At 35.0% G+C, this 15,221-nt stretch overlaps 1 protein-coding gene across 1 annotated transcript; it reads right to left on the bottom strand.

Annotated features, from left to right (window-relative positions):
* Positions 1–1,396: 1,396 nt before the first annotated feature.
* Positions 1,397–6,265, bottom strand: LOC149954426 (uncharacterized). Its single transcript, XM_090169893.1, has 4 exons — positions 6,208–6,265; positions 2,334–2,405; positions 1,802–1,993; positions 1,397–1,729 (listed from the first exon to the last, which is right to left on the bottom strand). Exons 1-4 carry the CDS (start codon positions 6,263–6,265, stop codon positions 1,437–1,439), a joined length of 615 nt encoding a protein of 204 aa, XP_090026019.1. The 3' UTR covers positions 1,397–1,436.
* Between the last annotated feature and the right edge of the window lie 8,956 nt (positions 6,266–15,221).

Raw genomic sequence — 15,221 nt, 5'->3', positions numbered from 1 at the left:
TCTGCTCAACGCTACAATAACGATCAACTAATTTCTGCGATATAGAAACGCAAATTTTAATTTTGTGGGGTTAATTGGTTTTTAGAGATACTTGTATATCATTTGTCAAATTAAAACAGAACCATTGGCTTTTCATGCTTTTTATTAACATACAAAATCAATAATAAGTTTAATTACCTCAAGTTTGAATTATTTTAATATATATTCACAAATCTTATGAATAATTTATTGGTAATTGCCTTTAAAAGACCGTTTTTTCTTATTTAAGCCTGTATCCGTCACCGAAATCGATTCTCCATCTAAAATATAAAGTAAACAAATTGGTTCCATTATAAGGAGTCTTAAATTTTCATTTATCAACTTACGTAGTGGTGCTCAAGGAATAGGTATTTCCGGTAAGTTAGCAGTTGAGCTACGTGCTCCAACGATATATTACCCTGCTGATATCTCATGATGGCTCCAGCAATGGAAAACATCCTTTCGACATCGGCGGAGCATGCCGGTACCGAAATGATGCGAGGGTGGGTAAGCGTCTTTCGTTAATTCGCCAGTAGTCTAAAAGACTAACGTCTTCTTGCTCGAAAATGTTTTCCTCCAGGTATGCTTTAAGCTCTGTTTCATATGAAAAAGACTTTACCGGATTTGCGGGTGCCATTAAGAGGGGGGAAACGGACAGAAGGTTTAACAGCCTTTTCGGTTTTCTGTTCGTTTGTTTCTGTGGCGTGATTGAGTCTTTTTAAAAAGTTCAAGATAGTAGTGGTGGCCGTCTCGACATTCAAATTCACGATTGCACTATCCAGATTTGGTAGGTCTATAGGTTGGAAATTAATGGAAGGATCGCTGTAGATGTCTTTATAGGAAAACAACGTTAATTCCGTGTTTGTCATTTAAGGCCAAAAGCCAACGTACCTTGAAACAAAGTTGACTTTTGCCAAGGATCCAGTACGGCAGCGGCAATTTACTCTGTATCTCTAATTTCTTCTCGAAATCACGAGGACATATTGGAAAGGAGAGAGTAGATTGAAAATTTCTTAAAGACGGTACTTCAATGCCTTTAATTTGCGTAAAAATGGTAATTAACTGGCCTGTGACAAGATGAGATGTTGGTCCACTTATTTGAAACGCTTCTGTGGACACTTAATTGGTTTCAATAATGACAGAATATCTATCATCATTTTATTATCACCAACGCAAGGTATTTCCAAATCTTTGGGGCATTGCTTCGCCTCTCTCGCGTCTAAAATGGTGTCACGAAGCGCTTTCAACATGCCTTCCTACAAATAATGAAACGCGATTAAAATGCTTTAAACGTTAATAAATCCATGTTTAATAAGCATTTTACCTCGGCCAAACGCTCCAGGTTCAAATACACGGCGTTCCATCTGACACCGCCAATACTTCGGACATCCAAATGAGAAGGAATGGTTTTTGAACTCTTAAGTCCATTTAGGAGAGCAATGTAGGAAAGCGATCCAAGTGCTTACACACTCCACTATTCCTTTCACTACATCACTGCTCTTAATGGACTGATTCACCACTAGCTGCAGTGAATGCACAATACACCGCTTCCTTGCCCATAATTGATAGTCATCCAAAATCCAGTCGATGACTTCTTCCGGTGTCGTGAGCAAATCCTCATAAATGTCTTCTAGCGTCATCTCGGGTTCGGAGTCGTTTGGTGGAATAAGAAAGTTTTCCGGGTGGAAAATTTGATTTAACGAATTCCAACCTATGCACATAAATAATTTTTAAAATTATATAACCGAAAAAAAGTAAGTAGAATAATTAGGAAAAACTATACCATCATCTAAAATGTTGCCGTATTTGGGGTCTTCCTCTCCTTGCCAATCATCCTCGTCGCTGGATTCGAGGTTCTCGATTATTGGCTCAACGTCCAAAGACGGCTTTTTGCATCCGGTAAGGCCGATTACTGTCCATTTTACATCTATGACAGCCAATATATTGAGAGCCTTCGAATATTTCGGCACACAAGCTATATATTTAAAACATAATGTTAACAAATGTTATCGGTATTTAACTTTACTGCAACCATTAGCCTATAATATGTTTTCATATTAATGTCTTGTTGTTAAATTATGCAAGTGAAGAATAGTTATTGTCATACTTATGAATCAAATTAAAGACTTACGCTGCAACATATAACCAGTACAAAATCAAGAAATTATCACCATTGATGGAGCAAGTCCGACAAACTCCAAAATGTCCTTTATTTTACTAGCGATATTTCCCGCAGTATGGCTACCGGGAAAATGTATAAACGACCAGAGGAGGTTCCTAAATGTCCACGATTGGTCGATGAATTGAATCCTCACTCCCATCACCGATGGTCGCTGGCGACTGCTCCAAAGATCTATCGTCAGATGGACCTCGTTCGCCAGCAAAATCTAAAAACCCATTTTCGTTTCTTAGTCTCAAAACGACTTAATGTTCATCCTTTTAATGTCATTAAATATAACAAACATTTTTATAAGTTATCTTATTTTTATAATAAAGTACCGTAACGTGACGTGACGTTCCCAATTAAACGCGTTGTTGATGGGCGTCTTAATTTGCTTGTCGCAATAGTTGCCAACAGCAACAGCAGTCCTACTCGTCGGAAATTTTGTCGATTGGCAGTTTCGAATATACACGCAGTGGTCTTGTACGTTCTTATTTGCAAAATTTCCAGAATAAAAATGGCTTTGAAATCAGCGTCAATAAGAAGAGGTTGCGTTGGGAACAGTCTTTTAACTCCCCAACAGACGAGGTTGGGCCGTTCGAACTCGGTGAAGGTTTATTCGATATACTTTGTATAAATAAGTTAAGAAAATCACCGATACAACATGATGTAAACAAAGATTCGAAATAAGAAAAACTTGAAATTTTTTGATATTTCCGTAATTACTTGATATTGAAGTTGTAGAATGAACTGGATTCATTTAAATGACGTCCGTGAGAAGAAAAAGTGCATTACAAATAAAATGAACTTTGTAGCAAGAACTGAATTCAAAATACTAAAAGTGCAAGACTCAAAGAAAAACTTAAGCATTGAAACAAAAACTAACAAACTAAGATGCAGACTCATATTTATACTATAGCACTCTCTAATAAAATACTGTTAAAACAGCAGTTAGTGACGTTCGTTGGATGCCAGAAGCCTCTTACTGTTTTATTAAATAAAAAATAGCTGTAAAAAACTGGCATTATCTCATGTTTTAAATAGATATTTCAGTTGAATGAAGTATTTCTAGCAAATGACCTAACAGCCTTAAAGGCGTTATCAATTTTTTAATGTACTATTATGTCCAGTGGGCATTTATAAAGCGTTAATTTTATAAACAGTCAGTTGAGATATTTATAAGAGTGAATTCACTTTTCAGAATACTAACAAGTTGGCAAGCCAAAATATACCTCTCCTCGGAAGAATTGTCCCTAGTGGTATTAATTTCTCGAGATAACCCTTAAAGATATATCTCCGCAATTTAGAGTTATTTGTTAAAAATATTAACCCATTTCTATCCCGCCCGGTATAAAATTTTTATTATAATTAAAATAATTGAGACGAAACGACCAATTTTAATTTATTCAGAATATCATAAGTTTAGTAGTTACAACAGTAAGTTAGACGTACTATAACAATGCACAATTGAATTAAACCCTTTTACAGAACAAGTTTATCAGTTAAATATAATACGAAGCAAATTTTAATGAAATAAATATCTACAGAGGCTTTTTGGAATTACTCGCTTACGAAATACTTGCCGCATCTTTAACGCTCATTTTATTTCAACACTCGCCCTTGATGAAGATACCGTAGATATCTGGTAGTGGACGACTCGTTCACTTCCTGTTGACGTTGTGACGCATACCACATGAAAAAGACCAATGCCGTCCAATTTCCAATATCATATAATGACTCGCACACCCAAGAAATCATTGACTGCGTTAGAAATCGTAGATATCCAAATATCCACACCAAATGTATTTACAAGAAGCAAAAACCTTACCATCAACAAAGCACAGAGAGCCACTTGACTAACCGCCAGCTTTTAAAGCAATTAACGTTAAATTATCTCCTTTGAATTAACAGAACTATATATAGGTCGTTAAGAAAGTGGACCACCCACAGGGTCTACCCTTTAACCCTCTAATCTCGGCTGACTGCGCTAAAACAAGATTTAACCTTTAAAAAATACCAGATTAGGCCTTCATAAATTCATTAATAAAAAAAGACTTTATTACCTATTATGCTTACGATGCCTGTCTTAATTTCAGTGAATCTAAGCAGCTATCGGTGGTTCTGTGGTAGAGCGCTCGACTGCCAAGCCGAATGGTCTGGGTTCGAAACCTGGGTGGCGCATTTGTTTTTAATCAATAGAGAAACGCTAAATTAGAATTTCTTCGATGCAATAATTTCAATTTCAATTCTATTTCAATTAAACCAAAATTTCGTACTCTATTAAATACGCTTCCGATAAAGCTGAAGGTCTAATTTTCAATAAGGCGTAACAAGTGTCGGTGGTTCTGTGGTAGAACGTCCGCCTGTCAATCAGGAGGTCTCGGGTTCAAATCCCGCCCGATGCGATCGCAAATTGATACTAAGACGAATACCGTGTACAACTGGTGGAAACCCTGCCATTGGACGTTGAGAGGTAGCATTACACTCAGCACTCGGTCCGTCCCAAAGTCATTAAGAAGAAGTTGGAGAGAAAACGCCCATATAAACACAACAGACTCAACATGCACATCCATCAGAACACAAACACAACAAATTCAACACTCACAACCTACGCATAAACATTACAAAAACGTAATACACCAAACCGTCACGACGGTGAGCGAAAAAACACCATCCAAACCAAATCGCAAATGAATCCGTTAACGCTCACCGTCACACGGTGGTTTTGCCAACCCTTTGAGAAACTGCGTACGCAGTGATTACACTTTGCACCGAAAATGCGAACGCGTTCGCAGTCCTGACAGACAGACACACCCACAGACCCACCCACAGACCCACAGACAGACACGGTCGTTGTATAACCCCTCCTAGGGGACTTTGTCCCCTCGGAGAGGTAAAAACGCTGTTTTTATAAGAAATGCTCGTACGGTTTAGGTGGTGTTGGCTGCTATATTATAAACATAATTTTCATAATCTTGTGACCACCGTGGATAACGACGTCTGTTCCATCGTCTAATCTTAAGCTCATTTAAATCGTGACGTATATACTGTTTTTGACAGTATGCTATTAGAGTGTAAAAAGGATTACAATGGAGCAAGATCAAAATATAGGAAAAAATTGGCACTGCATTATTCTCAAGTTGTCAACACTTTAGCACAGCCTAAGCCCGAACGTAAGGGAGTATATATCCATTTCAATAAAATTTCATATGATACTTTGGTTACTCACCACAATTTAAAACACATTTAAGCTCATTAATTAAACTTATCGCACATTAATGTTCTAGATAACTTACACGGTGATGCTTTGGGGAAAGGCTCAAGTCTATTCTTAGGGACGTGTTTCTTCAGTTTTATTTATAATTATGTTACATACAATGGGATAAGTCTACGACTATTATATAATATTTTTAAACGTTCCCCAAACGATCGATTCCGATTTTAAAAAATAAATTACTTTAGAGTATATCAAATTTCTGTGTGGTAAAATTAAAGAAATCTTTTCTCCGAGATGTTGATCAGCGATAATTAATTGTAGTTTATAAGTGGTTAAACATACCCAATTTTCATATCTAAAAATTTTAGTTGTTATAATATAGCTTATTCACTCGATTTTTCGCTACGTAGAATTGTTTTTAAAATAATATTTAATATCTTTGGAAAGCCATTCTAAAAATATAATTATCTTCAAAACTCTTATGATTTTCAAAGAAAGCACCAAGCATACGTTTTCTTTTCTTGATTAATACTTTTCAATTTTTGTGTGCGCGTGCTATTAATATACCAGGCATCAAAATAATTTAAAGAAATATTATTTTTTTATATATCTCTAAACAGACGTGAGAAACCACATATAGAGATGAACAATAAAGAGATAAAACGAATTCCAGGTAATTGAACACACCATGCTTTAAAACACTAAAATGAAAACGAATTACCGTAAACAGAATATTAAATAATCATTTTGCAACAGAATTAGTCTTGGTTCAAACAAATATTGTGGCGATAATAAGTAGCCATTTTCATACCTAAGGAAATTTCAATTGGAGTCTGTTCTAAAACAACTCCTAATAGGCTGTAGAACATGTGTGGAAAGTACATGAATTATGTTTGTCGGATCAAGTATATTTGGTTACATTTGGTGGTTCACAACCTGTACTGATTTTCTACTGTTGGTTAAGAGCACGACGTTAACGGTTTTCTTCTTCCTGCTTCAGTTCAATCTCTTTCGTCCACCACAGAGAGGAAAATGAGAATAGAGGTTTCATTTTGTTTAAATCTAGCAGAGCTGAGAATATAAATTTCCCCCCTCCCTAAACTCCATAATTGTTATCTTTCAATCCCCAGACCACATTCAGTAGATTCTATCTCTCGGCTTTCCCCGCCGATTACCCAATCGTTATAAATCGGTTTTACCCCATTCGCTATAAATCGCAGCAGTTTGCCAGAATTTGTTTTTCCTATCGCTAGCCAATCTCTATATTTTCCTAGTAAGGGTTCCCTATCCGAAATACTTAATGTACCCAAAATTTTTCTTGTTGGGGATATCTCTATGGGTGTTAATAATAATATTTGTTTTGCAAAAAAAAAACCACAAGCATTGCTGGCAACCACAGAGGCAAAGCCTATTCATTACAGTAAAGCTCATAGGTCTAGTTTATGGTACTTTTTGTCCGAAATAGGTTACATAAGGCCGGTAATGGTGACTTTGGTCGCTTTTAGGGTACTCTTGATCCATTTTGGTCCATTTTTGGTTACATCAGAAAAGTAGTTGGAAAAACGAAGAGCCGTAATTTTACCACTCCTCCCCCCATATCTATAATTCCAAGCAATGCTACTATGATCTTCCAATCCCCTCTATAATTTAGTGATTTATATACAAAAAATTAATTTGTGTGTTCTAACTTTCTACGTATAACATCTAAAACACTAAAGTATATTTCACATTAAGTAAAATTTAAACTAGGCCTAAAAGCCAGTAAAGCGTTAATAACCAAGAGAAAATTTTTAAGCCTAAAACCTTAAATTACATTTTCCATAAACCATTTCCTAACTGCTCGCTTTTGTTAAGAATAAAATTTTACTTCTAATACCCTGAAATACATTTCCCAATACGTAAAATTTAAACTAGGACTAAAACCCATCAAAGTGTAAATAGCTACTTAAGACCAAATTTCTAAGCGTAATAATGAGTATATCAATTATACTTTTTACAACCATTTGTTTCTATATAGGTAACCTGAGGGCGGCTTTAATAGTAGAATTTTCACATCAAGGAGATAAACATAATCAAAGATACTCAAAGTTTTTAATCTGTCTAGGTTCATTATGAAAAAAGAAATGTTTTATTAGGTTGCCCTAGAAGAAGTACATTCGGAATAATTTGAAATTCTGTAAAGTTCAGAAATTATCTCCAAATGGCTATAGACAGAATATTTAACCCGCGAGGAATTGTACACTAACTCATACATTTCTGCATTGTTTTTTTTTCATTGTAATACAGACTCTTGCTCTTATGAATATATAATTGTATAATTGATATACTCATTATTAGACTTAGAAATTTGGTCTTATCTATTTACACTTGGGTGTTTTTTTAGTCCCAAGTTTAAATTTTACGTGTTGGGAAATGTATTTCATGGTATTAGAAGTAAAAAAAAATACTCTTAAAGGGTCCATCAGCCTCGTAAGGGGAGAAACTAGAGCCCCCCCTAGCCAGTCCGGATTTTGTTTTCGATTACCACCACTATAGGGCAAACGTCGCGCCAAACGAATGTACGATGACCGCGTAGTATTCCTCCGCGAGTTCGCCAGTCTGTTTTAAAATTGGCGGTTTTAACAATGTCGAGCATGATTTCGAGCAATGAAATTAATGGTAATAATAAAACAAATTATAAACGAAAAGAAAATCAATTGAAAAGAGATCGGTCAAAAGTTCATCTTCTCGAGGAATTCGATAACTGGGAAACGATAAAAAACAACTGGCTTGAAATAAAACTGAGGAATTCGGAAAGGTGTATTCGGCCAAGGATCAGCGATTCAAATATAGCAAAAAGAAACATTTGTAATGCCGTTCTTAGTTGAAAATCGTTAGAAATTCGTAAGTCTTCTATTCAAGATGTTAGTAAGGTTAGTATACCGAAATTGAACATATATTTCACCCAACACCTTCTTAATATTCATGAAACATACTGTAAAGAATGCTATCAAGATAACGTTACTGATAGATATGGGTTTCAAATTGATGGTTCTAGCGGTAAGGAACCAACGGAAACTGGTATATTAGATAGAATAATTGTAGATGAGCCACATAACAATACGTTGAATACTGTTTTGCCGTGTAATGCCTCTAAAGCAACTGAAAACAAGTAAGATTTGACAAAATAATGACCTTTTTTAAAAGTACAATATTTGAATATTTCCCAAATTACTTACCAGAAATTCGGGCGTTAAAAATGAATCTAGTATTGTCAATAAGGACTATAATCAAAATGGTACCAGCAATCTTGATAATTTCAAAGAAGAAATTTTACCAACTGAATCAGATTTGCTGCAGGAAGAGCTTGAAAATTAGATGCTTTTAGATCTAGCAAAGAATTCTTCAAATGTTAATTCTACTGATGAAATGAGTAATTCTGCTATCAATATTTCAACTGATGACGAGGAGACAAAAACATGGGTACAAAAGTCTCCCGCAAATGTCGAACCAAGAGAAAGCTCTTCACTAGCCCTTTGGAAGTGCACAAGAAAAAGTAAGTGTTTGCAAATTTGCAATTATTTTGTGGAAGTTATTTAATGTAATTTATTTTCAGAATTTCAAAATTTACTGTGAGCACTCCAAAAATTCCACCATCGTTCGACTTTTCAACGCCCAAAAAAACCTATTTTTAGAAACAATGTAATGTGTAAATGCTTTATTTAATTTAATAGTTTTTTGTTATTAATCTTTTTCTATTTTTTTCAGGGTAAATGTGTCCCCAATTTCAACTGTTTCCACTCCACACAACGTTAAAAATCAGAGTTTTGATACCAAGTAAAAATAGTTCCTTAAAATATCATTAATGAGTAACTTTCAAAATGTCTTATTAATGAAATTAACCTGTAGTCCAATGCCATCCACTCTGGATATTTCTGCAAATTGTACTGACTTCCCAAAAGAGTCTTCCGATGGTTACAAATTGTGTTTTGCTGACACAAATAGTTTAGAAAATCTTGCGGCAGAAAAGTAACCTTCAAACCATACTTTGTTGGAGGGATGTATCATATTTCCTGGAGATGTAGTCGAGGGGAAGATTATCATAAGGGTCTTTGGGAAGCTGTTGATGCGAATTTTAATCTCAAACTTTCAGCTGGAATTTTATATTCCGGTGCTTCATTGACAAAAGTATTTGGCTTAACTTTGATTTTTTTTGCAGCGCACTCATTTATAATTTAAATTCTAGTTCCAGGAGTTATGTAAATTGTTAGATGTTAAGAGTTTGTGTTCGACTTCAGTAATTGAGAAATAAATTCAGAAATGCTACCCAGTTATAATGCAGTTATGGGATTCGGAACAAGTGATTTTTTCTTTGATATTTCTAGAGAATTTTTTACTAAATTTGGAAATTGATTGATTGACGGAAATTATTTTTAGATATCGTTGCTTGCTAATAGAACTGGCCCCTTGACAATTGCTATTGATTCGAGAAATGAGAGTCCGGGCTCCTCTTCGAAGCATTGCTCGTGCAATGCCATTGACCTGAAAACTAAAAAAATAATTGCAATAGAATTTGCAGATTGTCGTTTAACCGATGATAGGAGCCCAAATATAGAGCCTTTTTGCTTTAAATTTTTTTTTGAATAGATTACAACAACATTGCGTTATTTCTGAAGTAGTAACTGATGGCCACATGCAGATAAAATCTATAATGAGTATGATTTTCCTTTAGAAACTTGATTTCCACCGTTTAACATTGTGCTTTTTCAGGAAAACAATATCCACATATAAAGCACTCTCATGACATTTGGCATGTAGCAAAATTACTGAGAAAAAGACTGCGGTATGTAAAAAAGATTTGCTTTGTACTTGCCTAAATTCGAAATTTTATTTATTTTAGGTTAGCAGAGAAAAATAGTGTGGTGATCTTCGCGATTGGATTGATGACATAGTAACTCATTTCTGGTGGACTGCTAAAAACTGCGAATAAAATGCGAGTAAGATTTTTTTTGTAAATAATTGCTTTCCCACCTATACAGGGTGTTACGGATAAGAGTGCCGAAACTTTCTATATGCATTCTATGGGTCGCTATGAGTAAAAAATGTCTTATAAACATGGGTTCTAAAGTGCTTCGTTTAAGAGATATGGGCTCCCAAAAAACTACCCAAACAAAACGGACACAGCCTTAAATCTGGCAAACAATATCCTTCCTTGAAACAAATTGTTTTCATTAAACTATCAATTGTTTTTATCCGTGAGGCGAGATACTTTAATAACAAGTGGCAAAAGTTAATTAATGTCCTTTCAAATTAAAATGAGTTTGAAGACAAATACAAGCCATTTTAATTTATTGATACGATTTTAATTATTAAATTTAAAGATACAAATTTCTTGTATTTTTCTTAGCCGTCTATCTACAGACTCAAACGCCAGTCGATTTTGACAGCATTCTTTAAGGAATCTACTGGTGGTTGAATCTTTGAGCTTCTAACCCATTTTTCTTGAGCCCTTCCGTGCAATAAGCGTTCCTGAAACTAAGCACTTTAGGACCCCTGTTTATTGGACATTTTTTACTCATAGAGACCCATAGAATGCATATAGAAAGTTTCGGTACTCTTATCCGTAACACCCTGTATATTTAATGAGTGAAATGGTTTAGTTTTAAGACAGTGGGGATGCTAATTGTTAAATGGTATTTCAGTCGACTAAATTATCTTTTTTAAATAATTGTAGCTGCTTTGGCTTTCTCATCTAAATCATGTCCAAAATATTCACAAGTGGCCCACAGGCTCCTGTCAACATGAAGAACTCGACCCCAATGACAGAACAAAGCCATGGTTGTCAAGAAAAAGCGTGGTTTTCAAAAAATTACACTCCGTAATTTGTGACAAAAGCTTTCTTAAAGATTTTCCTTATTACATAAATTTTAGGTGATAATAATACATTTAAAAGAACCTATAATACCTTAAAAATATTTTAAATTATTTTTAATTTTTTTTGGCACACTTGTTCTTTACAATCGTATCATAGTCTCCTTTTGAAATACGCTACTAAAAGGTTAAATTACCCGTAAGTATTCATAATGTTATAAATTCAAAATATGTAAATGCAATGACAATATTTTAATTAGATGGCAAGGTTATAAAGCTAGAAACATTCTGGCAGTTTTAGACTACAATAATAATGTGTTCCGGCCAATTGCAATGGACAAAAATGGAGAACCCAGGTAATTTGATTTTTCAAATTGGCGCCTCACGTTCAATAACTAGAAAACTGAAACAGCAGTGTCACCCTTGGCTAAGTTTAATTTCATTAAAAAACCTTTTTTTTTTAATAACTAGCTAAATTTGTAGACATACTCTTAATGCCATTTTTAAGCATGATGATCAACGTTGAAGCGTTGAATTAATATCAATTCAATGTTGAATTTACGTTTCCTAGTTACTATAAAATCTATTCTATTTTTGGGTTTTATTCCTTTTTTAGAATGAAAAGAAAGAACTCCAAGGTTACATCAAAGTGGACCATTGTACCAGTTAAAATTCCTAAAGTTCACAAGCACTCCAGGGAAATGATGGATCTTACGTTATCCAAGGAAGTTGTTCGAAGTGTGAAAGATATGTTTCCCCCAGATCCAGCTGACGTAACCCATAGAAAAAATATTGCCAAAACACCCTGCCCAGAAAGAGCGGAGCTAATTAGCACTCGTGAGAAATATTCCGAATTTAGCCATTGCAACAATTTTGAAGACGTAATATTGTGAAAAATTAACCAACTATATTTTTTCCTCATGTATTTAATTTTAAAATTGAAATATTTTCAAATACAAATATTGGGCAATTTATTGATCCAAGCCGTTTTTGTAACCAGTGTACTCATTATTTGGATCAGGGTATCTTGTTCTGATTTTATAGACCACACATGATGGAATTACACGTCTATTTTGGTAGCCAAGTTTGCCCCACTGCCAATATGTGTACTGGCGGTAAGCAGCATAGCGGTATCGTTTGTTCCTGTCAAGCTCATCATCATCTAGGTTTACTACATACCGTCTAATTATCATTTGAATTTCTAAGCTTTCTCTGTCCAAAATAAGATTCGCAAAGTTGGGGTAATCTGTAATGCATCCAGTATTTCTTCTCCGGGCACAGCATTTGCACTCGTCTGGAGTGGGCATGGCTACGCATTTGTTGCATCTACACCATTCTGGCAATCCATTGTCAGATGGGTTTGGCGAACTAGGTGGATCTGGAGATAATGAAGTGTCAGCCATCTCGAAGAATTCTTGCATATCTTTCTCCCATGGTTCACCAGTACTTGCACGTTTTTTAGGACATTTTGAATTAGTGACAACTGGATCATGTTGCTCTTCCAAATAAGTCCGAAGCAAAAAATGTGGATTTTCTGTATGAATTGTTTGCAATATTTGTCTCATTTCGGATAGCGTTAAATCAGAAATCTTTATATCTATTCTTTCAGACTCCTATGTAACGTACATGTTAATCTCAGACCTATATATTATATTTTAGTACCGTTATATTTAATTTACTTTTGAACTTTCGATGCAGTCTTCAATCATTTCGATAGTGTGAACATGTTCCAAAGTGGAAACTTCTTGATTTGGAATGTCTAAACGTATGGTGTCTCCGTTTTCCTTTTTGAAAATTTCAGTACATATTAGAATATAAATCATATCTTTGAAATATTATTAAACTATATTCGGTTTACCTTGGATTGTTTCAGACTAGATTCTCCATTTAGTTTCAGACTAGATTCTCCATTCAGTTTCAGACTAGATTATCCGTGCTGTTTCTCACTAATTACTCCTATGTTAATCAGACTAGTTTTTCCTACATTCTTATTCTGCTTAATTTGTCCCTTCTTATTTTGAATAGTTAATTTTCCATCCTTTTTATGATTCATTTCCCTTTTATTCTTCCTACTTGCAACTAACTTGCTTCTCTTTACAGCTGGTTGTAAACTTACATCAATTTGTTCTTTACTTTGTTCAATGTCTTTTGATTTTCCATTGCTACAATCTACCCTTTTTCCACACGAGCAAGTTGAGGAACAAGTTACATTACGATTTCTACAAGGGCATACGTTACGTACTTTGCCACTAAGACAATTCGTTGAACAAGAACAACTTTCCATATTAATTCTAATTATTAGGCCAACGTGATAAAAACTCCGTCCGTGGCGACCGATATCGAAATCCGAATTTCCGCGAAATATGACAACGTGTTTCGTAAAGCACGGCCAACTTTGATCACGTGCTGTTCGCGAGAGATCAAAGTTGGCCGTGCGTAAAGTTTCATATTACCTAAATTTGTCTCCTTCCGCGTTAAAAAAATAGTGCTATTTCACCCCCACTGTCATCCCCTTACGAGGCTGATGGATCCCTTTAACAAAATGCCCTCCTGTTAGGATATGGTTTATGGAAAATGTACTTTATGAAGTTAGGCTTAGAAATTTATTATTAGCTATTTACACTTTGATGGTTTTTAGGCCTAATTTAAATTTTTACGTAATAGAAAATGTATTTCAGCGTGTTAGAAGTAAAATTTTATTCTTAACAAAACCGAGCAGTTAGGAAATGGTTTATGTAAAATGTACTTTAAGGTGTTAGGCTTAGAAATTTAGTCAGAATTATTTACGCTTTACGTAACATTTAAACTAGGCGTAAAAGTCAGTAATGTAAATGTATTTTAGTGTATTTTTCCTATTGTGAAAGTGGAATCCAAAATAGGTCCAAGCGCTACTAAAACTTAAGATTTTAAATAACAAGCCCGCCCTAAGCACATAAATGATTTACTCTTTCACCACGATATGCTTTTTAAATTCTTATTAACCGCGTCCCGGGTAATCCGTGCACGCGCAAGGGTATCACGCGCACACTGTCTCCCACCCAGGTTATCATGAACATATGTTTCACTCTTTTTAACTTACACCATTTCAATACATTCTTAACTCGAGATAGGCGGAGATAAAGATAACGCAAAATAAGCTTGTCCTGAACACAACATGTTGATATGATAAAACAAATCGTCGCGAGAAATACCCTAAAATACATTGACTTTTCAACGATTTTACCCCCATTTCACATCTAAAATTACGATCCCGGGATCGGAGTGTCGACCTTACTTTCCCTCTACTAAGAGCACCTCGAGGATGCATTTCTGTTAGACTATTTCTGATATTTCCAGTGCCGCAAAATAAATGAAAATAATGGCACACAAAATACTAAATACTATTATTTTGAAAGAGAGTAACTATCTTACGTCCGGAAAAGAGACTGGGTGTTTCGGTTTCGGTTATGAAGACGATGCTTCCATCATTGGTACAGAGAAGCTGTAATCCCTGGTTGAATGAGAAAGAAAGCTCTACTTATGTTCCTTGTAGCTGTGAATACTACGAGGCTCAAAGGTTCGAGCACCTTGGCATGAATCACTGGGAAATATTTAATTTATCTAATATCTCGGTCAAACGGATTATCCGCTTTGGGAAGGGGATCAAACATTTTGATCTTAAAGTTAGTGGCTGCACCAGTGATATTCGGTTCAATGTGAAACTACTGTTCTTCGCAGCACAGATGACGTTGAAGATGTTTGTTATAAGACGTAGGGAAGCTATTAAATTAATATTTAACCCTCCAAATAATGTGAAGTCCTTAAATGAGTTATTAGTATGGTATGCAACTATGGCAAACGTTGAAAAATACGTTTTATTTAATTGTTGTTAGATTATATAATTTTTTTAATTTAACCCTCGTTAAATTACACTATACTTCAAGGCTCGCTAACGGTGGCTGCATTGGAATTGTTTAGTTCAAGATGGCGAACGTG

Source organism: Leiobunum rupestre, chromosome 3, assembly GCF_980474605.1.
Source record: "Leiobunum rupestre chromosome 3, qqLeiRupe1.1.hap1, whole genome shotgun sequence".
NCBI classification, from domain to species: Eukaryota; Metazoa; Arthropoda; class Arachnida; order Opiliones; family Sclerosomatidae; genus Leiobunum; species Leiobunum rupestre.
This window is presented reverse-complemented; position numbering and strand designations above follow the sequence as displayed.

What these genes read in the sequence shown, in the direction of transcription:
- LOC149954426 (XM_090169893.1), bottom strand. Translation starts at nt 6,265, where the DNA reads ATGTTCTACAGCCTATTAGGAGTTGTTTTAGAACAGACTCCAATTGAA. An exon ending in AGCGACCATCGGTGATGGGA is followed by an intron (nt 1,994 to 2,333) that starts GTGAGGATTCAA and finishes TTAAATATATAG; the next exon opens with CTTGTGTGCCGAAATATTCG. An exon ending in CGGCAACATTTTAGATGATG is followed by an intron (nt 1,730 to 1,801) that starts GTATAGTTTTTC and finishes TTATGTGCATAG; the next exon opens with GTTGGAATTCGTTAAATCAA.